We start from the raw sequence: 25,747 nt of genomic DNA on the forward strand, positions 1-25,747 counted from the left end.
CAAATAGCACACCACGCGTGAGCTTTGCCAGCTCTGTTCAGAGATAGTCCTTCCCCTTTGCAAGGCTACCTTAAGCTGCTAATGAAAAAGAAAATGTTTGAAGGAATGATTGGTTACTCTTGATGTTGGTAGTGTGGACAGGGTGCTGGGTAACAACTAGTTGGATTTAGTCGTGACTGCATTTGGAGAGCTCTTGCCATTTCTTCTCCTTGGCTTGCTTACTCCTCTTGGGAAAAAAAAAATACTTACTGCAGTCCTTCCTCCCCTGAAAAAAAAAAACAATAAAAAATTCAGCCTTCCTCCTTAATTGAAGCCATTTAAATTTTAGCAGACATATCTACTTGTTCTGTCATGGCAGCTCCTTCAAGAGAAGATAAAGGAAACATGGTCCCAGTAAGAAAATCTTTCCCTGTCGTGTCAAGAGGAGGGTTGTATTTTCTTTCACTAAGAGTTGCCTTTAGATCGGGGGCTGGGGACACAGCACTGCAGAGCAGGTTTGCGCAGAGTCCCACAGTGAGCCTGCAGACCCCCTGCTCAAAATTCCCCATCGGAGCAAAGTTACTGCCTCAGCTGTTCATGCTTGGCTCTTACCAACTTTGGGTCTCCCTGCAGTGTCTTTTCCTGAGTTGCTTTTAGCAAGAAAAGAGGGAAATCCTTATGAGACAAGGAACTGCCCTGGAAGATTTTGAGAACGGTAGGTTTTGGGAACCACCTAAGACCATTTGCAGTGTTTCAGGCTTAGAAGTCAAAAAACTGGGGAGTATTTCTCTGCACTGTTAGGTTGGGCAAGAGGCAAGAGTTGAATAAGATAAAACTCCTGTTGACTTGTTAGTAACTTTATGCTGTGCTAATGAACCCTTTTAGTCTAAAGGATATTTTCTTATGAATAAATAGGAGGCTCAGGTCTTCTTTTAAATACTGTATAAATATGCCGCAATATAACATTAGTGATAAATAATTAAACAGATAAGACTCTTCCATAAAAGCATTGGTAACTTTGGCACGTTATTAACTGGTTTATGTGTGGTGCAATGTGGCTCACCCAGCAAAACATGCTCCATATGTAATTTCTTTTAATATTTTTCTGGTTCCACCACCATAACTATCTATACCTACCAGTGGGTTTATTCTCCTGACTTCCAGGGCAATCATCCAGGGAGTCTCTGAAGCAATCTCATGATAATAGTTGCTCGGCCTCCAGTCATGTTTGTAAAATTACTACAGCTACCCAGTATAGCCTGCTCTGTAATACCCTGAGGGTATTGCTCCACTGCCTTTTGCGGGAGAACTTGTGCTCTGTGGGCTTACTGAGCGCTGCCCTGCTGTTCTGAAAGAGAGAAATCTTTAATTTATTGTAATAAAAATATAATCTGGAACTTTTATCTCAGAGCTCCAGGATATGTCGCCATTAATTCTGGATGTTTGGAATGAAAGAAAGCAACCAGATTTACATTTGGCTAGACCTCATATAGCTAGGCTGAGGTAATGAGCTGATTCATGTGTATACAGCACTTAGAAACTAATTGCATTAAATCCTTTAACATTATAAATGCTTACATTTTCATTGCATGTGGTGATTGAGATGAAATATAGAAGTTTTTAAAATTGGGAACTTTTTGCAGTGTCTGTGGAGACATTTACATGCAAGACAAGATAAGTAGAAGAGTGGTATACAAATGAAAAGAAAAAAAAAAACCAAAAAGTTTAAAACATTTTTTTGCAATAGGTTTTTATCAAAGGCTTAAGAAAGGACCAGGAGAAAGCTATAAGGTTGTTGGATTTTCTAAAGGTAAGCATCCAAGTAAAACCATGAAAAAGATGGTACTGAGTACAATCGACAACATTTTTGAGCACAACAGCATAATTAATTCTAGTCTATGTAGAACACCACTCATTAGTCAAACTTCGTATAATTTTTATGAGTTTATAAAGTTTTCTGAAAAAAAAAGACCCTGATGTAGGTACTTATACTTCTGTAAGATATTTGAATTAGTCTCACACAACATCCCCCCTTAATAAAAATGACATTTTTCAAAAACTTACCTCCCTTATTAAATGTTTTTAGAATTTTTCTTAGATCTTGAAGTAGCAGAAGAGTAGCATCAGAAATCATCATCCAGTGACAGTGTACGCCAAAAGGCATGCAAGTGTCTCTGGTGTTGGCCCAGAGCTACTTAGGTGTTTTGCTGGTGATTTGGGGCAAAAATATAAAACAACTGCAAAAGAAATTTACATATAGCAGAGAAACGTCCACACTAGTCAGGGACTGGAAGTATCTGGCACATTTAGCTGAACTGATTTGAACATGGGGAGGTAACTGCATGTTCATGAGCAGGGAGTGCAACTTGTAAGTGTAGAGAGCGTAGAGACCCCAGGACAAAAGACTATTTTGGGAAGTGGGGACTCAGAAGGAATTTAGAGACCCTGATGTACTACTGGCTGTACGTGTCTTCCCATCTGACATGCTAGTTAAGAGGCAAAGCATGAGACTTGAGATAGCATTTCCAGATTGGTACCCATTCAGCAGCTAAGTTTAAAAAAAAAGGTTAAAATAATTATTTGAAATCTGAAAATTCTGCTTTATAGTGAGACACTAGAAGAGTTTTTAATGCAGTAAACAGCAGAATAATTGAATGTCTGTAGACAGTGGTGAAGAATAACTGGAACCTGCAGCTGGACAAACTCAGGCTCTAAATAAAGTGCATTACAGTGTGGGTGATTAACAATGGAAACCATTTATCTAGTCAGATCATCTCAGATAGTTTTTAAATGCATTCTGTCAGTCCTTCTAAACATTATATCTCAGCTCAGTTGAAACCACGTGTGTGATTCATGAGCCACTTGGTGAGATCCTCTGCTCAGCAGGCGATTAGCTCAAGAGCCCCTTCTGGCCCTACAGGTGGGTGAGCAATTGCCATCCCATCCCAGACTCGCTCGTGCAGAAGCACTGTGCCCCCGTGCAGGAGGTGCCTGCGAGGATGCTGTACGTCCTGTATATTCAGACCTGAAGTCATCAGTAAGATAAAATGAGCAGTGGCAGTTCATAATTGTGATTAAAGGCAAGGGCAGCCAGAAAACCTCAGAAGTCTGGAAGCTTCCTGAAGAGGAGCGATGTGGCATGAGGCTGGCCCCGTGAAGGGAGCATCCTGACCCAGGTATCTTGTCCAGCACTGACGGTGTTTGTGGAGGGTGCTACAGGGGCTGGGACATGTTACCGGCAGGGCTTAGTCCCAGCATTAGCTGCTGTTCAGACTTGAGCTTGTGAGTCACTCATGAGCAGAATGCCTCAGCCGGAACGGGCTGTTAACCAGGCCACATGCCAGACCAGCTCTCTGGACATTCACTGGCAGGGCCCTCATACCCTCACCTTCCCATGCAGGCACACACGCACACACTCCCTTCCCCTCTGCTCCAGCTCGTTTTCCGAGCCTGAGTACAAATAGGAAATAGAGAGAACAGCGTGAAGGTCCCAGCCATCCAATACATCCTGAGCCGTGTTGGAAACTTGGCAAACGCTGCACTGGGTATAAACGACGACAGAACAGAAATTGCAGCACCCTCCTGAAAGGTCCACAAACTGAGTGTCTGTGGGCAGAAGCTGTGGATATTTTCTCCCAGTCCACAGCTAGTTGCCTTCTTACACAGTAGAAATATTGGCTAATTTAAGGTAAGTAAGTCGTGCAGTTCTAATAGTTTGCACTGCTGTCACGGAAAACAGTGTTACTGTTGCCTCAAGCAGAAAGAGAGAATATGAGAGAGTGCAGGGTTTTGCAGCAGTCAGAGCCACCCTGCAAAAATTCGTCCACTTTGCAAGTGCAGGAGCACAGCTTAGAGCGTGTTTCAGCGCAAGGGCAATGCGGTAGCAGGCTGCCAGCTGCGACTCAGCCACTACCAGCAGGAGACCAAATCTACCCACAGGCAACACAGGCAAATCCTTCACTTGCTTTCAGATAATAGGATAAAGAGAGGGGGGGGGGGGAAAAACAGGTTTGGGAAAAAAAAATACCCGCCTTTCCTCCAAGAGAAAAAACAGACACCCCGCAACTTTTACAGCAGGTTACAGGGTTGCCGGAACCAGTAAAACTAATGTGGGTCAGTAAAATAGAACCAGCAATGAGTGGGAGGCAGGAGGAGAAGAGCTTCTAAAACAGGGATTGAAAGAAGGGGAAAACTGGGGGAAATAAGAGGGAAATATGCTTTAAAATGCTGTTAAGAATCAGTTGTTCTTTTTAATACAATTAGTAAGAGAGAGAGAGAACAAGTCTGAGATTCTTTTTTAGAGTGAGGAGAAGAGGAAAAGAGGATGCTGGGTTTAGGAAGACCACAGCTCTAGACACTCTATATCTGCATGTGCCTGTGAGCACAGCCAGGTGCCACCACAGCATTGTCTTTTCCCAGGTGTTGGGTAGGTGTGGAAGCATTGGGAATGCCACTGCTTTGTAACGCAGCCCCCTGTAACGCTGTCTCTCTTGGGCTGGTCCTTTCAGAGGGCAGTGTTGGGTCTAGGTGTTGTCATTCCTTGGGGAAACTGAACTGCGCGTAAGTGCCCTTGGCGAGGACTCAGCCCCGCTCTGGTTCTGCAGTGTTTTGATTTATGCTGCCACTTACGGGAGATAACCCCCATCTTTATTTTTGCAGTCCTGCCATGTTTATGAGAAGCAAGTGTGCTGTAAGTGCCAAGTGCCGTTGCTCAAGTTTTTTGAAGCAACAACTGAGTCTGTCTTGTTTTCAGAGCACTAGGATAGAAAATACAAGCTAGGATTATTCTTCAGAAATCAGGAGATTTTCTAATTTGCAAGCTAACCGGGCTGCTTCATGTAAAAGCTCAGAATCAGGCATTTGCTTAGGATTACAGAGAATGGATTTTTTTTAAAAAGCATTGTAGTTTCCAAGCCTCGGGGGATATGATGCCTCTATCAGAGCTAGAAAAGAGAGTGGGCTGGGGAGGAAGATTTCTACTTCATGTGAAATCAGGGGGAGAGGGGGACACTTGTCAGCAAGGAGGCTACTGGCACTTAATTAATCTCTTGGGGTTTTTCTACTTTGAATTTCAGTGAAAAAGTGGGCCAAAACCAAGACAAACATTCTGGAAATCTGCAAATAGAAAATTCCAAGGTAATTTTTACTCAGAAACGCTAAGAACATCGGTGTTTCTAACGTGAAGCTGTTCTTTGGAGAACACCATTTCTTGGTGAAATCATCATTCTTTTTTCTGCCTTACTGCCTCTGTCGGTGGCAGACACTCAGATAAACAAGCCCTCTGCACTGAGCAGCCCCCTGAGGTCAGACTGTGCAGGTCGTGCCTGGTCCAAGCCCAGCAGGCTGTGTGGGAGCCGTGGACACACCTGGATGGCTGTGTCACCTGTGGGTGTTTCCCACAGATGGGCTCTGCTGCAGAGCAAAGCTGCCAGAAAACGAGCCTGTGACATTCTGCCTCCAATGCCATGGGAGTTAATGAGTTTCAAATATAATACCTTGTTCTTGGGGACCCGTGTCTTCTTGTGTAGCTGTTTGTCTTCAGACAATTTCCAAATGGCACTGGTTGTAGTTGGAGAGGTTGTAAAATTGCCAAAGCAGACCCCAGATACAAAACCAGTGTTTTGACTCAGAATATTTGTTCAGACAAATGTCAATAAACCTATTCTTGTACATATAGGTTGTAATTCTCTAAACAGCCTACTTGTGTCTTACACACATGCACAGGTGAAAGCTGTGGACAAGCCAGGTAGGCATCTCAGACCCCCCAAGGACCAGCTCCAGCAGTATCAAGCGCATCATTTCCTTTGCTAGTTGAACATTATGGGCAGGTAGGAGTTGGAGGGGTCTTATGAGGTGAGCGCAGGCCCTTGTTGTTGTGTTGTTATGTCATACCATCATTTCCAGAAACTGAGAAGCTTCATCTTAAAAGGTCTCTGTCCTTCCCTGTTCTTGCAGGGGGGCTCTTTTGGAACCTCATGTGTCTTCTAGAATCTAGATGCCGAAAGCTGGCATAGCTATTTCTTATGCCGACACTGTCCTTTCAATTAGTGATGGGTTCTCTTTGCAAATAGCTAGTGCAAACACTGAGTATGTTAGGGCCCTCTACGTCCCTCTCCTTCCCACTCCCACCTCCCCTGCTGATTGCCATTACTTTGCTGATGATGTTGCCCTTCCCAGCCACTCCAGAACAAAGTCAGCTGTTGTTGCATAACCAACCAGTGAGTTATCCTGCTTGGCTTTGCACTGAAGAGGATTAAGGAATGAATGTCCCATTCTGTGGGCTGAGCTGCGAATTGTAAACAGGCAGGTAGTAGATGGAGACAGCAGTACTTTCAGTGAGTCCAGATAGACCTGAATGTGAGCATTTGACCACACCATTAGAAAGTGCTTCTCTTGGTATATTTATAGACAGCAAACACGCCTCTTCTCTGCCTTCATTTGATGATGGCAAACAAGTAAAATGCATTTAATTGTCTTTTTTATGATAGGTTTTCCATTCCACTAGCTATCCAAGCAGCCTTGGGTTACTCTCCCAACTCATTCTAGTTTGAATGATCTTTCTTGAACATGCATGGTTCTTGAACAAATCAAATCCTTCACTTATATATTGGACCTATCAGCAAGCTCCAGATACAAGTGTTGGTTATTTTGTGTGTGTGTGTGTGTGTGTGTGTGTGTGTGTGTGTGTGTCTATTTGGTAAGCAAGAAGGAATTAGCAACAAGGTTTGTTTCAAGGGTGAAGACCACAGGTTGTGAGAATCTGTGTGCCCTCATTGTAGCAAAGCAGATTACAAACAAGAGTTAAAAAAAATTAAATACAAAGTGAAGGGAATACTAGCCTATGAGGAAGTCACAAGGCAGTGAGAATGGAGCAGAGACTTAAGAAGTATCCTCAGAGAAAGTGTTACCCAGCGTACATCTCTCCTCCTTAAGTTACAGTATAGCCCCTCTCTCCTGGTGTGTGGTATGATCAGACTGGGAGATAGCAGCAGCTGGCTGCTGGACCACATACTGTTCCCTAAGCTGCTCCCAGCCGCACTCACAGTCTGAGGAGTTTTAAGATGTTAGATGTCTTTACATGCCCCCCCCTCCCAGCCTCTCTGGGTGAGGTGCTGTGCTGTTCCTGAAAGGCATCTGAAAAAAAGATGAGTTGATGGTGTTCTGTTTCATAGGTATTTATGATCTGTTTTATTCTTTGTATGTATCTTGCTTCTTGCCGATTTTAGGTTTTGTTTGCTTTGCATAAAGTAGAGCCAGATAACATTCGTTTCCCTCTAACAAATACTGTTGCTTTTGGAGAAGTGTGTGCTAAAAGTGGATGTAGGTGTAAGAAAAGCTGGTTGAGAAGACGACATTAATGAGAGGGCAGTTTGTGCATCTGTAGTACTACTTACCTGCTTTCCATTCTTCCCAGCAACTCTACTGGGGCAAAAAGAAGCAGGACAGTGGACTGAAGAATATATCTGCATGTGGCAGGGACAGTAAGTGAAGGAGGCAGGGAAATGGAGGACAGCCTTAGGATCACGACAGCAGTCTTGCCTGGTAGGTTGGTGATCGAATCCCCCGTGTCTGTGTCTTTCTCCACAATTCAGATGTATATGCCAAATCGATGTGGTCAGACTATAGCTGCTAAGACATCTACAGCATTTGCAGGGAAAAAGGCGGGAGTTAAACAGATCTCAAGGCTCAATATTTATGGCTTAGAAAGCCAAGGGTTACCTACAGTATCTAATTTTGGTCATGCAGTTTGGGGCGGAGGTGGCCCAAAGCGGCAGGCTGCTTGTGGATTGGGCAGAGTAACTCGAGGAAACACAGCTGGTTCCCTCTGCAGCCTCTGCGACCATGAGTGCCCTCTGTGTCTCCCATCTGTTTAGTCTGTGAGGGTGGTCATAGGCTACCACGGTGCGCGGGTAAACTCCTCACCCACACGGTCTTCTCTTCCCTCCTGTTGACTCCCAGACCCTTTCCTGAGCTTTCCATGAACATAGCTGTTTGCCTTTGTAGTTGCCTGTCGGAAGAGCAATTTGAGACAGAAATGCAAGGCACCTGCAGGTAGCTGTACCTCAGTAAGCCCTCAGCAACATGACTGCAACTGAATAGCACGGCATGTTATTTCACCAGCTGATTAGACTCTGGCTGTGGATTTTAGCACACCCTGAAATTACCTTCTAGCAGTTGCCATAGTCTTTTGGCATCTCCTTTGTTCCTGTCGGTGTTTCACGTTTATTTGCAGCTTCACTGGCAGAATAAAAATGACAGGTTTTGAAAAGTGGTGATTTGGGGCTGTGCTGTCTTGGGATCAAAGGAAATCCAGAGAGTTAAGTCTAAAGTAGGTATAGTCTTGCCCACCTCCTTGCCCTTTCTCTTCAACAAAGACAAGTTGTACAGGAACAACTGTACAAGAGCTGTCTTGTGTCCATAATATGACTGCAAACCATTAGCGACAACCCTCCGTGCTGGAGGCAAGGCTCTGGTTAGCTTTTGCAGCAGCTGGACTGAAGATGAAGCACGAACTAAGCTCTAGTTACAGATCAAAGCGTGTACAGCAAGAAGCAGAGAGCTCTTTCATGGCCCCTTGGCGACTTTAAAAACAGAAATCGTTACTTTGAATTCACAGCCAGCCAGCTTTGAGGACAGACTGTGCGGTAGCTGAATCATTTTTGCTCAGGAACACAAGAAATACTCAGAGCGGGCTGGCTGCAAGTTCAGCCTGACCCTAGCTTTAATGGCCGATATGCTGAATTATAATCAGCAAGCCTGTAGGTGGTCGGTGGTGAGGGGAGCGTGCCTGCGCCCGAGGGCGGAGTGTGATGCTGCCTGACCAACAGCGGGTCACATCGCAGGAGTGATGTGCTCATCCTTACTGGGAAAATTAGCTGGATGCTCTCCTCAGGAAATCACTTTTGATCAGAAAATTGCTTTTCATCAGAAAGCACCAGTATGAGCAAAATCTTTGGGTTTTGTTGGGGAGGCACATTTCTGGGAATGCTGCTGTTTCGCTGGAATTTTTCTCAGGGAAGGCTTCTTCATTTCACAGCGATAGTTGGGATGAGAGAGGGCAGTGACCCAGCACCCGGTGCTGCAGGTGCTTCTGCAGGCCAGGCAGGGCCAGGTGGAGGCTTCCACCCTGCCGGCTTAGGAGCAGGAGCTGGGTCTCTCCCAAACCGGGAAAGTGCTCCAAGTGTTGGGCTGATGAATAACTGGAAGTCAGGGGGTCTGTCCTCTCATTCTCCCCGCAGATGTTCATTGAAACGGGCGGCTCAGCCTCACGCCAGCTCCAAGGGTAACACCCTCAGCTGCTGGGCTGGGCACTGTCATTCTCTGCAGCCCCCAGCTGCGTCCAGGCTGCGGGCAGACCTTGTGTGGCATCTCCAGGGATGTTGTCTGCAGGTCCCTTAATGCTGATCTCTGGTGCTGAGACCTCGGTTATGTCAGAATTTCGAGTTCCTTGTTGTTGTTAAAACGGAGTTGGATCTGATGTGCACAGAGAATCACTTGAAATACATGACCCGAAAGGCTCAAGTAACAAGGGGCAAGTGGAAGAGAACAAAAATATTGTTTTAGAAATGTCATTATTTTAAAGCTTAGGTAAGTATTTTTGTATGCAATGCCTCTCATGTTTGGTTTGGTTTGGTTTGGTTTGGTTTTTTCCTAACATATACATTTGACAGGGAGGGAAATCTTCACTACAGGGGGGAAGTGGGCAGCATTGAAACTTCTTCCCTAAAAGTGCTGTGGAGCTGCTGACCATACAAAAAGGTGTGCGCAAAGCAACACAAGAACTGGGGCGGTTAGAGGTGATCTGGCTTTTGACATCTTCTAATGCCAGAGGGGGGGACATGGCGTCAAAGCCTGCAAGAATCTAGAAGAGAGTCAGAATTTCTTCTCAGGAGACCAGAGGACAAAGACAGGGTCAAGAAGTCACCCAACACACACTGGAGATTTTTACTGAGGCACCGTACAGGGAAGTACCAGTGAAAGGGACCCTGCAAGCCAAACCAAAACGTTTGTGAAAGATGCCTGCAATTTTTAGACAGACCATACAGAGCAATGAGTACAGCTGGATTTGAACTCCAGTGACACGAGCTTTTCCTTTTGTAATTTTCCTTTTGCCAAAGGAACCTTTGGCAAAGAAAATGTTTCTCCAGAAGAAAGATACTGCAGTTGGCTTTTTGACAGCAAATTTCTATAAATCCTAGTGAAGGAGACTCACTTTAATTTGACTGCATAGAATTACTTACTGAGATTTTTCTTCTTTTCTTTTCTTGTGCCCTGTGTTGACATTAGTATATGGCCCCAAAATCCTGTGCAACTGCAGATATTTCCTCATAGCCAAGTAATTTCTGCACAGGAAAAAAAATCTACTTGCTGTTTGAAAGAAACACAGGCACACACATAAACAAACATATGCATTTTGTAAAGAACAACTGTTTCCACAGATATTGTTTATTTAAAAGCGTGGTTATATGTACATTAAAAAAAAAAAAAAAAAAAGAATGTTACTCTCTTAATACTGGAAAGGTGTCCCTTGTGATTGCCATTCATGCTATTTTTTGTTTAGACCTCTAAAAGACAAAAATAAATCAAATTATTATGAAAATTTTAAAGAAGTTTTCCTGTGGCCCAGTTTCATAAAGCTAGATATGAAAATGTAATCATAAAAATGTATCCATTAGCTTACAAGATGAAGAAATCTGGTTAGCTAGTATGAGAGCTAGCTGTTTTGCTTACAAAAAAGTAAAAAGCAGTATTTAGTTGTTAATGTACATGTTTATGACCATGAGCTGTTATAGCTTGATCTTTTTTGAGAACAAATTTGATCTGGACCTGTTTTGGGCGGGATGCTATCCTGTTCTGTTAGGACTTGTTTTTTTCCTTATTCCAATGCCTGATTAATTCTTGATTGCTTTTTTCCATCTGTGTATGTCTTTCTGTGCATTTTTGTTTTATTTTCTTGTATGGAAAAAACCTCAAAACCCTAAGCAAAGTTACAGCATCTGGTTGTACTCAAATACATAGTTAAAAGTTTTAGAAATAGAAAAATTGCCTTTTTTTTTTTTTACAATGCTGTAATCAAGGGGGAAAAACTGCAGTGAAAAGCAGCTGCAGCTGAAAGAAGCAAAGAACATGAAACACGTTTTTGCTGTTACTGTTTTTTATTTCATCTGAGGATAATAATAGGTCATACCTAGATGATATTGAAACATGGTCCAGGGGACAGGAAGACATTTAATTAGTGAAAAAAAGGCCTATGGCAAGTTAATCAACACACGGGTCTGTTTTCTGAAAGCCTGTTCAGACCCTCTTATTCTCAGGACAGGCTTCAGACAGAGCCTGGCGTGTTCAGATTGCAATACGTTAATAACGATACTGAGAAAGACTAGCACTTTGCTGAAGATAATTATGCATTAGCTATAAGAGGGGATTGTTTCATCCCATTAAAATGAACTCTGCGTGGCAGAGCATTATCGCTCCACTCTTCTGAAAGTAAACATTTTGGCATTCACAATGTTAGCTGTCAGCTGCGGATAGTGGGAAGGGCGGGGAAAAGCCAGAGCCCAACATCAGTTCTGGATGGAGTACATTTCAGCTTTTCATTACAGTGATGGGCAAAGATGCCAGCTTGGTTCTGCTGTGTTGGATGACCCGAGCTTCAGATATCACCGAGCCCTTTGTGCTCAGCTGAGCAAATGTTGCCAGGCTGCTCCTGCACTTGCCTTTTTGATGTAGTTCTGCAGGAAGACTGGAGACATAAATAGCAAAGCTGTAGGTTTGTGAACCTACACAGGATAAACATGTCAGAGTGTGGGAGGGCAGATAGGGTCTTGTGAAAGTCATCACTGCTGGTAATTCATTAATGAGGAACAGTTTTACTCCTATTTGCTCTCAAACCAAACTCGTACACAGAAGGACTTTGGACAGTTTCCTTTCCCTATGCACCAAAGAGAGAGTACTGGGGCAATTGGGTGCCAAATTAGCCTCAGTGTCTTTGTAGGTCTATTCCAAGGCTAAATTCTCCATAGGCTTGACTGAGTTTCTTTAAACTTTTAGTGGCCTGAAAATTATAATATGCACATCAGAATCCGGAATGCTTCCTGCCAGATAGGTCTCTTAAGGCAAGCTACATCTTACTTTCCATACATGGTGGTCCAAGTAGTGACGTACCTTTCAGAGAAAGCAAATTTGCATCTTGGGGGGGGGGGGTTTACTTCTTGCCATTGCTGCTGCTTTGCTCAAGCCATAGCTATTTTCCTGTGTGTTGTCTTCCTAACATCTCAGCCTGATCCTTTTGTGCACGTGCAAGGATAGCATCAGGAGCTGCAAAGCACGTGCAACCATGGCCCTTAGGTGTGAGATCAAGCGTATCCTGATGAGAGATTCCCAGGCAGCAGGGCTCTGGGACAATATGGATCTGATGGCTGTTTTCTTCGTAATAAGGTGAGAAGTTACAGTGGCACAGGCAGAGTGCTGCCACTGACTTTGGGAGCTTTGGCTCTGGCCCACAGAGCCAGATTTGTGCGGTGGTGTGAAAGCATCTTGGTTCTGTACCTGATGGGAGAGCCTGACAGCTTAATTATGCTGTGGTAGGAGCGAAATCCCTAAAAACAGAATGTTTTGTCCTGTGTGTTATGATTGTGACAAAAATACTCATTTATGACCAAATTAGTTTGGTGAGGGAGACAGAAATTAAGCTCCTTCTAGTCTTCACACCTATTAAAATTAGGACATTAAAGACAGGCTATCTGAGCTGCTACACTAGTAAAACAAGATTATCCTTCTTCCCTGCAATATACATAAAATTTTGACAGCAATTTCAATGGGACAAGTAATTTTTCTCTCCATATCAGCATGGGAAACAGTGGGAGGTACATCATATGCCAGTGGAAAGTGGAATACAAACATCTATAAATAATCTATAAATACAAGGCAGTACAACCTTTTGTCATGTTTAGTACAAGGACCATAAACACCGTCTCTGAGGATTCCTTTTCACAGTTTTTTTTCCTGTTGACATCTCTTTAGTCATTGTCTCAATCTTTTCTTAAGCATGATATGGGGAGGGTACCTCGGCGTTTTGGTTATCATCTTGAGGTAACACAAGGCTTTATACTCAATGTGATGACACTGCTCTTACTGCCAGCAGTGCAGCAGCCCTTGAAACGTGTATTCAGTCACTCCCCCACATTTTGGGGAGCACATTGTAGTTAGTGAAGAGGGCAAAAGTCTTACAAAAGTCTTATCACTCCTTTGCTGGGTTTTTGTTTGGTTGTTGTTTTTTTTTTCCCCACATCAGGGAAAAAACTGTGCATAAACACTTTTGAGAAGGATGGAGTTAGAAGGTGGTGCTGTGCGGTAAAAATTTCCTTGGCTCTGCCTCGCAAAAGACACCTGTGGTGAGCATGTGGGCAGAACTGTTCGTAGATGTGCCCGGTTCGCAGCTTCTCCAGTGGTGAAATGGGGACCAGCTTGACACAGCCTCACCACTCTTAAGTGATGCTTTATTGCTATAATTTAGCATAGGCGGGGAAAATGAGGTTTTACATTGGTACCTAATACCTGTTGCATCCAGTGCGAGTCACAAACTCCACTGCCACAGACAGACTCCTACATACTTACAAGAATTTTCATGAACTGTTCGGAGTCAAAGTGGCTCACCGAATAAATATACACTTCCCTTAAATAAATATACATTTGCCTTCCACTCAAAGCCCCCAGAGCATTAGCACTTTTATATGAGCATTTAACAGAGGAAACAGCACTAGCCCTATAATTGTCCACATCAAAAGCTGTTTATTTAGAGAAGCTGATTATTATTCAGCCGGAGTTACTAGCAGTGATGTAGCGGAGAATTGCCATAGTATTTGTGCTGTTGAATTAACAATCGAAGAGCAGCCATTACCAGCATTATTGTTTATTGCTGTTCCAGTGCACCAAGGCTGGCTTGTTTACAGGCATCGTAACTAAAGAACCGGAGTTCTCCTTATTTTCTAAGTGAGCCTGCAGGGAAGAGCACCTCTTCCAGTGCCTCAGAAAGCTTGGGGAGGGCATCGTGGTCATTAGTTGTTACAGGTGAGGTAACTGAAAATGCTTATCTCTCTGGACCCTCCCTCTGTTCTTGTGGTACTTTTTCTTTTAGAAATACCTACATTTGTCGGTACTTTACATCAGCTTTTGACTATAGGACTAGCGTGTTAGTAAATGTTCACTGGAACATAAAAACTGTTCTATATTCTGTGAATAACAGATTGCAGATGACTCCAAGCACGTAATATAAAATGCTGTAGGTGTTTATGAGCCATTTATAAGCAATTTATTATTGATCATGAAGGGAGAGAGGGGTCACCCATTTATTAAAATCCATGAATCCTCTACTAATCCTTTCTAAAGGGTGTTAAGGGCTCGGTTAGACATGAGGTATGAGCCACCGGCCTTTCAGCAGTGGGCTGTCTGGCCGACAGCTGATACCATCACACCAAATTCTTGGCAGCCTCAGGATACTCCTGAGCATCGTTGACCTGCCCTGCAGCCAGACATGTAGTTAGTAGCTCTGGGTTTAGTTATCTGTTCCAGCTGCTCTTAGAAGTGATGATTTTACTTTGGCACCTTGCAGTTCTCTTATCGATTTCACGTTGTACTTTCCTTTAAGAACTGCCACTCTCTCTTTCTTTGGTTCGCTCCCTGGCTAAATCTTTTTTCTTCCCCCTTTTCTGTGTTTCCCGCTCCTCTTCCCCCCAGGGTGAATGCTCACGGAAGTGCTATGACATCTTTGTGCTGGAGACGGTGTGCGTGGCATGGTTTTCATTTGAGTTCCTGCTGCGATCCATCCAGGCAGAGAACAAGTGCGCTTTCCTGAAAACCCCGCTCAACATCATCGACATCCTGGCCATCTTGCCTTTCTATATCTCTCTCATTGTGGATATGGTCTCCACGAAAAACAGCAGCAAGCCTAGTGGGGGAGCTGGGAACAAGTACTTGGAACGAGTGGGCCTGGTGCTGCGCTTCCTGCGGGCTCTGCGCATCCTATACGTGATGAGGTTGGCACGGCACTCGCTGGGGCTGCAGACACTGGGGCTCACTGTGCGCCGGTGCACCAGGGAGTTCGGGCTCCTCCTGCTCTTCCTTTGCGTCGCCATGGCCCTCTTCTCGCCGCTGGTGTACTTGGCTGAGAGCGAACTAGGAGCCAAGCAAGAATTCACAAGTGTCCCCACCAGTTACTGGTGGGCTGTGATCTCCATGACAACTGTTGGCTATGGCGACATGGTGCCTCGTAGCATCCCCGGACAGGTGGTAGCCCTGAGCAGTATCTTGAGTGGGATTTTGCTGATGGCTTTCCCAGTCACGTCCATCTTTCATACCTTTTCCCGTTCCTACAGTGAGCTGAAAGAGCAGCAGCAGCGAGCAGCAAGCAGGCAGATGCGCCAGCTAGAAGAGAGCACCAAACTCCCAGGTGGTGACAGTACACAGGGGCTCGGTGTCACATTCCCACCAAATGCTACTGGGCAGGACGGTCAGCCCGTGGTCGACCAGGAAGCCAAGAGAAGTTGTTGACTCTGAACAGCTGAAGACATATTCAGCAGCACAAGAAGCAGTGGACAAGGGGGGGTCAGTTCTGCAAGCAGATCTTCCTGAACTGCATAAATGAGGGTCAGACACACACAAGGTTGTCACTAAAGACCAACTTTTGATCTCACGGGCCCCCTGAAAAGTGCCCCTAGAATCTCTACCAAGTACAGCTCTGCGCCATCGCTTTTCATAGGGCTTTTCTTTTCTATTGAACAAGTATTTTTGGCAACCCCCAAGGAGCAGCTGTTGAACGTAGCCAGCCAGGAGAACGTAAGGTGAAGCACAGCCTGTGCCGGGGTGCCATTCGGCAGAGCAGCCAACATGCCGCCTCCTCCCTGCTCGGTGACACTCCGCAAGCGAGGGGCTGAACAAGGGGGCTCCCCGTGCTGCAGTGCCCTGTGTACGGGGTTTGTTTCAGCAGCTCTGCCAAGGAACGCGAACCTCAGACAAGCCAAGGTGTGAGGGCAAGAAAAGGGCAGAAACATCACTTCAGCTTTCCCAGGGGCTTGGGTTTGTCTGTTTTACAGATCAGGCAGCGCAGCCGGGGCTGCCGGCTGCCAGCTTTAACTTGTGCGCTAGCGCAGTATGCATTATTTAGTAAATACACATTTTTTACCACCCTAAGCTTTGTATCTTAGCCCCATGACAGACATATACATAGACAATCTTCCTGACTATGGTACTGAATGTTAACTTGTTTTTTTTTTTTTCCTTTGCTAACAGTTGAATATAACAAATATCTTTACAAATCATGCCATTTTGCCACTTTCTGTTAACTATTTCCATCTCTCATGTATCAAAAAATGTGTTCAACAGACAACTAAAACCGAACTACACACAGCCCAAGAAGGGGAGGGTGATGTGAAACGAGCAGCGTCTCCCAGCTCTTCATACTCCTCCTCAGCAGTGGTGGCTGCATTGACTGCCGTCATGTGCAAAGAGGAGCAGCCCAAACCCAGTGAAGTCAATGAGACACCTTCAGTGGGCTCTGGCCCGAGCTGCGGCGCAGCAGCTCTGCCCTATGTTAGGAGTAGGTGTTTTTGTTGTGGTTTTTTTCTTTCCCCTACTAAGGAAAAGGCGATCCTGTCATCTAAAAATGGGAATTATTGCTCTGGCTCTTTTTCCTAATTCTCAAGAGATTTAAGTCAATTTAAAGGGAAAATGAACCATATGGTGGCGTCGGCTTGTTTGTGTACTGATGCCAGCCCCCTGAGCTCTCCAGCCCGCTCCCCAGAGGAGCTGTGCAGCTGCTCCAAGTTAGCAGCTGTGTGGGCCTTTCAGTGCTCCTACAGGTAGGATATGATCAGGGGACGGAGGGAAATGGAGCACAACTCTTGTACCTGTGCCCCCGTTTGTATTAAAGCCATGCAGTGTCACCCTCCGTATTCTCGTCCTGCCAGAAAGAGAAAAAAAGCATTGAATATGGGTTTGGGGTTTTTTTGCCTTAGCATATGTCATAACACCAATCCTACATTAGCAAACTCCCATATTAAGCCATTCCTTATAGGAATGGAGCAAGGGAAAATAAAAGGTTACACTTTATTTTAATAAAAATTAGAAGCTTTGTTGCTGAATGCTCGCCCCCTGGTGATTGGGGGGTGGGAGGGAGGTGTGTTTCGCCGTGCTGATGTGAAGCCATGTGTGCGGGTGCTCCAGCCAAGATCCCATGCCCCTAGCCCTCTCCGGCCCATAGCCAGGCCAGCCAGTGCCGAGCAGCACAGCAGGGTCACTGGGCTTGGAGCAGCAGGTGTGTTACACACACACAGTTCGCTGGTGGGTGCTGCAAGAGATGGAGGCAGCAAAACTGAGCCCCCCTGCCTTGCAGGCTGCATCTGGGTCTCCAGACCCCCAGCTGCATTGAACTACAAGCAAACCAAACACAGCTGCATGCGCCGGGGCTCTGCCTGTCCTTCACAGACCACCAGCACCACCGGGAGCACGTCCGCGCCTTGTGCCAGGAGAGGAGGGCCAAGGGCCGGTGGATGGTGCGTGGGCTGACTCAGACTCCTGGCAAAGCAATACCAGCACTGAGTTGCTGTGACTCATGAGAGATTTTTAATTTTATTATTTTTTTAACCCTGAGGCAGGCATTTCTTGCATATAGGCATATTAAGGTTTGGCATCAGGGATACGGCTTTGCAGCCGGCTAAATGCAAACCAGCAGAGTGAGTGGTGTGTGGGGGTAAAGTGTGATGAGGCACTGAGGGGCAGCAGAGCATTTTATGGTGGCATTCGGGTACTCAGTCTTCAGATGGGACCCAGCGGATTCACCAGGTGAACACACAAGTTCACCTTTCACGGTACTTTGGTTTCTGCACACCAGGTACTGTTTACTGCTACATCTGTGGTGTGAATGCAGTGATCATGCACAGAGGATGCAGAATACATCTCCTCGAGGTGGTGAGGCCCATCAGTGATCAGCAGCATTGGCCTACTCTTAGTTGGAGTAAACATCCTTGCAGAATTAAGAGTTTCACACTTGCAATGCTAGCAAATAACCATGAATGAATGCCACTTTTGACCCCGCAGCATGAAAAAAACAGGACCGGGACAGCTAACTGCAGCTCAGCAGCTGTGTAGGAAAACAGAGTGATGACACACACCATGTTACTGCTGTGCTCCATCAAGTTCCTATTGTCCTACAATAGTGAGTTCTTTATATTTTTCAAAAGGCACATAATTAATTCCAGCACGCACAGAGTTTTAATAAAGTGACAAAACCCGCTCATTATGCCTGCTAGTCAAGGCCTGGCATTTAATAAGTTTCATTTTATCTGTTGAGATGACAGATGAAGAAACAAATATAAAACAGGAACCTTTTAAACAAATTATTTTTGGAAGCTGTATTAAGTTGCGATGCACACATTGGCAGACATAAAAGATACCCAGAGGAGAGCGAGTTTCACGCAGCATAGCTGTTGTTACGGGTGATGCTTATTACTTTTGATCAGCCACTGGAGAAGTGTTGGTTTTGTTGTGTATGGTGGTTGTTATTTTTTCTTTGACACAGCACACTCATGATTTAAGGCCATTTAGCTCTAATTATAATAAATGCCACACTGCTGTTTGCATGTGTGCCGGTACCAGAGGGTAGTTACACCTGTTTCTTTGAAACACAATCTAGTGCTTCATGGTTGTAGCACATTGGTTTTGCCCCAAGGAAAAAAATATTCTTCTTTGCTATGGGACAGAAACTCAAAACGCATGTGAGCAAAGCTGCCTCTTCTACATGGCCATCTTGGTGGCAGCATCCATGGGCCTGGGCATACAAATTCTGGCAGTCGGCAACAACAGTCATCTGAAAACCGTAACTATGTTTGAGAGCTAAGGATGCAGTAACTGGTAAAGGCACAGAGTAAGAGGGAATGGCACAAAGTCAAACACAACTCCTTCTGCTCACACAGCACATGTGCACAGCCATCTCCTACCTCATAGCAACCTCAGTTATGAAGGAGCACTAATTGTAAGAAAAACATGACACTGGTGTCCTCCCCTCAGCAGTAAGCCAGATGGGGGCTGCTGTCTCACACTGATGGGGACAGAACAGGCACCGTCTACAGCAGCCTCACAGCAGATGCTTCACGGGGGCAAAGTACCCTTGGCTCTCAGAGGGCTTAGTGCCTACAAGCTACAGCCTTAGAAGAGGACGAAGCTTTGGGGCGGAAGAGGAAAGAAGTGGATGGAGGGGCTGATGGGCAAAGAAATCCAGCATGGTTCTGATGGCCCATCTGAGGCTGAGCAAAGCCCCTTGGTCTTCCAGCACAGCTAAGCCAGCACCTATGAGAGCCAAATCCATGTAAACTGGGACACAGAAGGGGCAGGGTGTGGGGTCTGAAGGCCTATGTCTGTGTTTGCTGTCAGGGCATTTCCAGATGCTGTCGTCCGCTTGGGACCTGGCTGATTTACAATGCTGTTTACAGGGAGATCTGCCCCTGCTCCAACGTGTGCCTCACATTTTGTTCTAGTCCATGCCTCTTATTTACAGCTGCTGGCACAGGTATCCAGGCAGTTTATTTATTGGCATATTGTTGACTTACACATTAATGTCTTCTTTCTGTTACAGAAAGCCACCAAAAAGCTACAGCCATCAGTCAGGCCCTTGAAGCCTTCCAGCCAGGCCCTTGAACTCAAGCCTAAGCTAAGGATCACAACCAAATTTAACAAACAGCAGCTGTGGGCCAACTTTTGCTTTACTACCCAGTGCCGAATTTGAGCTTTGCCTCTTAAAAGTCTTAAAATGTTGTAGTTGCATCTAACTACGTATGTCGATACATGCAGCCAAACCCCTCATCATGAAATGTGTCTCTATGGCGCCGCAGGGCAGAGCACAGCCTGCCCTGCACTGTCCTCAGGCCAGGACCAGGGCTGCAGCCTCCAGAGGTGGCCGGGAGACCTCCCCTTTACTGAAGGGGCTCCACATGGTTTCATTTAGGGCCAGTCCCACCATTAGCTTCTCCTCAGTGAGTGACAGAGCAGCAGCCGGTAACACCAATACTATTTGGGATAGACGGTACAACCACTGTGAGCAATGAGCAGGCTCGGCTCTTGTGGGGACTGCTTGGTCCCTGTGGTCTCCACTGCCCGCAGACTGTAACAGAGCTGGCAGGTTTTACTCACCACCCTCATTTTCCTCGTCCTTTATCCCCACTTCACTGATTTACCTACCTTTGCCCTTCCAGGTCGTGGTTTTTTTCATTCCCTCCTCTCCAGGAGCCACTTCCTTCAGCCCCTTATTTGAGTAAGCTCAGTCTCTCCCACCTCTCTCCTGCTCTTCCCGATGTTCTCTCCTATGTCCCCAGCCCTCTCTTCTCACCAACTCCCCTTTTCCAGCTTCTGCAGCCACGGCAGGCAGCAACAGCAAACCATCTCCCCATGCCAGAGCAGCCCGGCAAGGCCCAGGAGCCACACATCGGCCACAAGGCTGGTCCTGACTGTGTTGGCTTGTCTTCATGTCCTGAACCAACACGGAGGGAGGTCAAGACTCCTCTTGGCACAGCGGTTGGCCATGAGATGACACACTCTGTTTCCTCATCTTCCGTGCAGAGGCTGCAAAGAGCATGTCCCTCAGCTGTGCCCGTCTTTGACCTCATTGTGCAGTTTGCACAATACAGGTGTTTTTTTTTTAAAGCTACATAATAGTCTGCTAGTAATGTGTTTTTACTGGGAGCATCACGAGCATAAAAGAGTTAAGTGGTCATGAGGGTAAGTTTACCCCAGGATGTATAGAAAAGCAGGGGACAGAAATCCAGAATCCCTGCCGTGCACGCTGACCTCAGGACAATTTATGCCTTGTGCTCACCCAGCCATCAGGAGGAAAAAGCATGCGAATTATTCCTACAGACAATCCTCTAGACAAGATAAGTTATAATAAGAGTTAAGAAGCATGCATCTTGCATCTGAACAAAACAAAGCAACACTGCAATTTATATATAATAGGCAATTTTTATTTAAAAAAAACATTGCAACTGACAGAGAAAATAAACTCCATGAAATGTGCCATACATTCAAAGAGATGTATTTAAAGTAATTGATTTCTTATTCTCTGAGGTGATCATTGATACAGATAATTCCTGACAATTAAAGAACAAAAACAAAGTTCTGTAACATTTTGTCCCTAAAGCATCTTGCAAGATGAAGTTCAAGAGTTCCTGGCCAAGAGTCCTACCTTGCTAAATGCCACATACAGAAAATAACTTTAGACATGGTTTCACTGGCTTCTCTCCCAGCATTTGCAGCTCTGGTGTGAATGAGACTGGTCTGCAGAGCTCACTGGTTTGGATACTGATGACAGACTCAAAATCTGCTCAGGGAAGAGTCCCAAAAGGAAAAAACAACAGTTGTTTTATCCTCAGTAATACCTGTAGTTCAAAGCCAAAGAGGTGGCCAAAAGCATGCACTCCCAGGTGAAGCAATAGCATACGGAAGTATATTTCTTAAGAGCTATTTCTTTCTTATATCCCCGTTTCATAGAATATTAGAAAAAGACCACCATATACAAAAATCTTATCATTACAAGGTATTTAAAAAAAAACTTCAGACCATTAAAACACACAAGAAAGTGTTTGTTTGCATACAGTAGAAATACAATCCTCATTAAAGCAGCATACCGGAGAAGCCAGCTGTTAAGTAAGTTTTCAATTGAAAAAGACAAAAGCCCAGATGTTCCTGTAACACAACCAGAATATTGGAGAAAAGAGAAGAACAAAACATTCATAGTCTGCCATGCTGGGTACATCGTCTTTGTAAGGTCACTTCAGGCCTGAAAGAGGATGGTATCAAACAAAGAGCATGGAGTCAGTGCCTGAGCAGAGCATTCTCTGCCCAGCCCTTGGAAACAGCAGCTCTCCTCGGCTCTGCTTTACTCATGCAGATCCGACTGGATCTGCCAGGGCAGCAGGGGCTTCCTGAGGACGCCCTTTCTTCCACCTCCAGCAGTGCCCCCTCTGAAGGGCAGGACGGCTTAGCCCCAGGGCAGGACTTCTATCCGCAAGTTTGGGCCTCAGCCCTCCACCACCACCATGTCATCTCCAAAACCAAACGCATGTGCAGTGGGAGCCCCAGTGTCAGCCTGGGCCACCTGGAGAGTGAGGGGGTGAGAGGGGCACGAGTCTGTAAAGCAGACAGGGACAGACCACTCTTCCCTGTCTTATGACAGACATTCCCAACCAAGCATCATGCAACCACTGCTGAAGCCAGCTGATGCTCCCCCTCCAGAGGACAGTTTGCCACCAATGAAGACAGTCCAGACTCAAATCATGAGGTTACCACATAGAACAAAGTAGGGGAAGTATCTGATTTACACATGGAAGTTATTAAACCTCAGACTTGCTGCAATCGGTAAGAAAACATAAGCTCTCAGGCTAATCGTGGAGAAAAAATGATTCTCACAAATCTGTCCCAGCTCTAACACCTTGCCTGTGGTCAGACGGGATTCACCCGGCAGCAGGGAGGGAGCCTCATGAAGAAGAAAGCAGCGCAGGCATAGCTTTTCCTGGGACTAAGCGTCTTGCTATGGTTGTCTCATACCAACCAGGGCGGTTTCACGACAGCAACTGGCAGGAGCCCAGGGGCTTGGTCACAGCCCCCTGTGGGTCCACGCCACCTGCAGCTGCTAGACATGTGCAGTTCTCAGAAAGGGCACGGTGACCTACGCTGGCAAACAGCCATTACAGACAACATCTACATTTATAAATAAACTCTCTGCTCTTTCAGCTTTCTCAGTCCCTCTGTCTAAGTACAAGCTGCTGGTCCTTCTAAGAGCCTAGAAGATCTAAAGCAACAGAAAAAGGAAAACATGGACTCCTTCCCTGTTGGGTCAATGCACAAAGCACCCCAAAATATAAACTGGTTCTTGTTTGGCATTAAACAACATGAACATGAATCTCCGCCTCAACAAATCAAGCTGTCAGATGCTAGTCCTACTCCATAGGATATGGCTTTTTCTCTGTCTCAAACTTTTTCACTTCCCTTTTTGAGGTGATGGAAGTGGAGCTGCTTCTACCTTTGTGGCTCAATGGCCATCTAGAAATACTTGCCTGGCAGTACTGGCAACACAGATCTGCTGGCCCCTTCGTTTGTGAAAGATGTCCCACAGCCCAGCTCTGTCCTGTGCACAGGTGTAGGAGCAGTGCTGCCCCCTGAGCGCAGGGCGGGCTATTCTCAAACTCAGTTGTTTCAAAGCACAACTACCGGTTACCTGCAGTCTCCTGTTAGCTCCTCCTTTTGGCTGCCTGCTTGACTGGCTGTGCCTCCTCTAAACATGGCTCTAGCATTGTCCGTACGCAGAACCCCTTCATCATCTTCTTGATGTGTCCGCCCGCCACACTGATCCCGCAGCAGGGGTGAACACCTGCCATTCACTCTTTAGTACATTGATGCTTTACACCGTGTATGACCAGTTCGTTTCTGGCTGCTCACCTCTTTGCAGGGCCTCCTGCCCTCACCTTCTCTGCTCACCAGAAAACCTGCTTAAGGAAAAGACAAAGCTCCTGCATTTGCTCTTCAATACTTCTTCCTAAATCGTGGAGATACTGAATGCTAGCATATGCCACAAACTTCCTGCCAATATACAGACTTTATATTATATAAATAGGTAAAAGTTCCAGACAAAATATCCTATAATTTCTGTGGTGTAACATTTTTAAATAGCATTAAAAACACAAACCATCCAGCCCTTGTGATTAAATATACAAACATTTGTGAATTGATAAGGCTCATAGGTACATATGCAAAAATAAAGTGCCCTTCCCCCCACCAAAAACAGTTCTGTACAGCTAAGTCTGAAAACAGAGAGAGCAAGTTATTTAAAATAAAACCTCCCGAGCTGGAAGAGCAGCCAGATTTTCAATCCTTGTTCTCATTTCTGCTTTCAACTCAGCAACACAGGAGTATTTACAAGCGGAAGAGGAGCTGCCATGGCTGACTCCGCAGCCCCGTTGACCTGCAACCTGTCCAGCTAAGTGCCTCAGAGGGCCTTGGTGCTGGCTGGGTGCGCGGTGTGGGACACAGGCTTCTGAGGGTAGTAGCTGTACAAGTAAACCTGCAATAGGATAGCGATGTCCACAAAAACCTGCAGGAGTCCGCAGATGGAGAACTGGAAAGGGGCCTGATTCAAGATGAAGTAAACAGTCTTGAACGTGTCCCCACTGGTCCACATCAGCACCATCTTGACACTAAAAGACAGAAAAGAAGGGAGGAGTATTTATTGAGAAGAACTTGGCTTGTGATTAGACCTGCCGTGCCAGAGGATCCCACCTACTTCAGTGAGGGTTTACACTCAACAGTGGGTTGGGACTCCCCTTGACCAGGGCAGACAGCGCGCCTGGCCAAGACGTGCAGCACTGTACTTGGAAGGGAGGATCAAATTCTCTAACCCACAAACTGCAGCACTCTTATCTCAGCAATTACAGCTCCAAATGCCTGTGGCTATGAAGGTATCCAAGATTTTTAAATATCCAGCTAGCATATTTGACTCAGCGGTGCTCTGTATACATGACTGCCACATGCTGACAGCACTGACCATAAACCAAAGTAATACAGTGCATAGAAAACAAAGGCAATTCATCCCAGCAGTTATTTCTTGTGCGTGCCATTTTGTGCTCATGCAAGGTGAAGTAACACGCAGCCTGCTCTCTCATGCATCTACGCTTTTTTAGCATCTGCTGAAACAAACACTTCTGATTGATAGATGCAAGAAGCCACTTCTTATTGCAAAAAATGCAAAACCAAAAAACCAGAAAGACAGATTGTCCAGTAATACAGAAAGAGGGGAAACAACATGCCTGCAGCTGTTACTGGAAGGATGAACATCACTAGGGATTTTTATCAAGGACATAGATCAAGAGCAATGCTCAGACTTCCTTTTAACAGCCATCCTTGCTTTCATCTTGCTGTACTGCTGAGCCTTCCCCTGTCCTGCAGTCCAGCTCCTGCGCCTCCACAGCAGGAGAAACTCTAGGGAATAGAAGCAAGTTCTTCAAACAGACCGAATTTTTTTTCAGTGCCCTCGACAAAATGTGAACAACCACATCCTGAAGGCTGTTTCCAAGCTTCATGCACTTTAACAGGAGAGCTTTTTAAACAGATGGATAAGCGGTAGCAGACAAAAGCTTTGTAGTTCACAGTATGAGCATTGCGCATGATTTGTCATAATTATGAGCAATTACGGTTTGCCAGCACTGACTCCAATTCATCAAATGCAGTCAGGCCCATGCAGCAGGGTAGGACTTAATGTTCATTTCTCAAACATTCAGGCAGGGAGCTAGCACAATTTGTATTTTGGATACAAGTACACAATGCTATTTATTGCAAGCCAAATGCTGCAGCCCCCTCTCTTCCCATATGGGAAGAGTGGCCAAAAGCCTCAGTCAATACTGCCCCATTGCACTATGGAAACACACACTTTTCTGTAATTCATGTCACGTGTCTGAGAGCATGAAACAGGTCTACAATCCTACGGACCTTCCAAAGAGAGTCCCTGCGTATAAGTGCAAGCAAGGACATGGGGCTGAATGAACAGTCATTCCCCACCCAAGGTCATTCTAAAAATGTAAATAAATAATCCGAGAAGGAAAACAACTGCTGAACCCATAGTGTCATTCGTGCTCAGTGCAAACAGCCTGCACCACCCGCATGTTCCCGTATCACACCGAGTCACCTTACATCACACTTACAGGAAGTTTACAGATGCAGGCAGTGGTGGGAT

The 25,747-nt window shown here is 45.5% G+C and overlaps 2 protein-coding genes across 8 annotated transcripts in view; one reads left to right on the forward strand and one right to left on the reverse strand.

The window, feature by feature from the left end:
* The window catches only part of KCNG2 (potassium voltage-gated channel modifier subfamily G member 2), a 61,529-nt gene extending 44,010 nt beyond the window's left edge, over positions 1-17,519 (forward strand). For all 4 annotated transcript variants that reach the window (XM_054192671.1, XM_054192672.1, XM_054192673.1 and 1 more), the window contains one exon: positions 14,716-17,519. In XM_054192671.1, the coding sequence (XP_054048646.1) occupies positions 14,716-15,528 (813 nt within the window). In that variant the 3' untranslated portion in view covers positions 15,529-17,519. The remainder of the gene's footprint in view (positions 1-14,715) is intronic.
* A 2,994-nt stretch (positions 17,520-20,513) lies between these two features.
* Positions 20,514-25,747, reverse strand: part of SLC66A2 (solute carrier family 66 member 2) — a 74,848-nt gene continuing 69,614 nt past the window's right edge. For 2 of the 4 annotated variants that reach the window (XM_054191417.1, XM_054191416.1), the window contains exon 6: positions 20,515-24,215. In XM_054191417.1, the coding sequence (XP_054047392.1) occupies positions 24,008-24,215 (208 nt within the window). In that variant the 3' untranslated portion in view covers positions 20,515-24,007. Of the gene's footprint in view, positions 24,216-25,747 lie in introns of all 4 variants that reach the window. The other 2 variants (XM_054191419.1, XM_054191418.1) reach the window with 2 other exon arrangements.

This window comes from Rissa tridactyla, chromosome 2 (assembly GCF_028500815.1).
Source record: "Rissa tridactyla isolate bRisTri1 chromosome 2, bRisTri1.patW.cur.20221130, whole genome shotgun sequence".
In the NCBI taxonomy this organism is placed as follows: domain Eukaryota; kingdom Metazoa; phylum Chordata; class Aves; order Charadriiformes; family Laridae; genus Rissa; species Rissa tridactyla.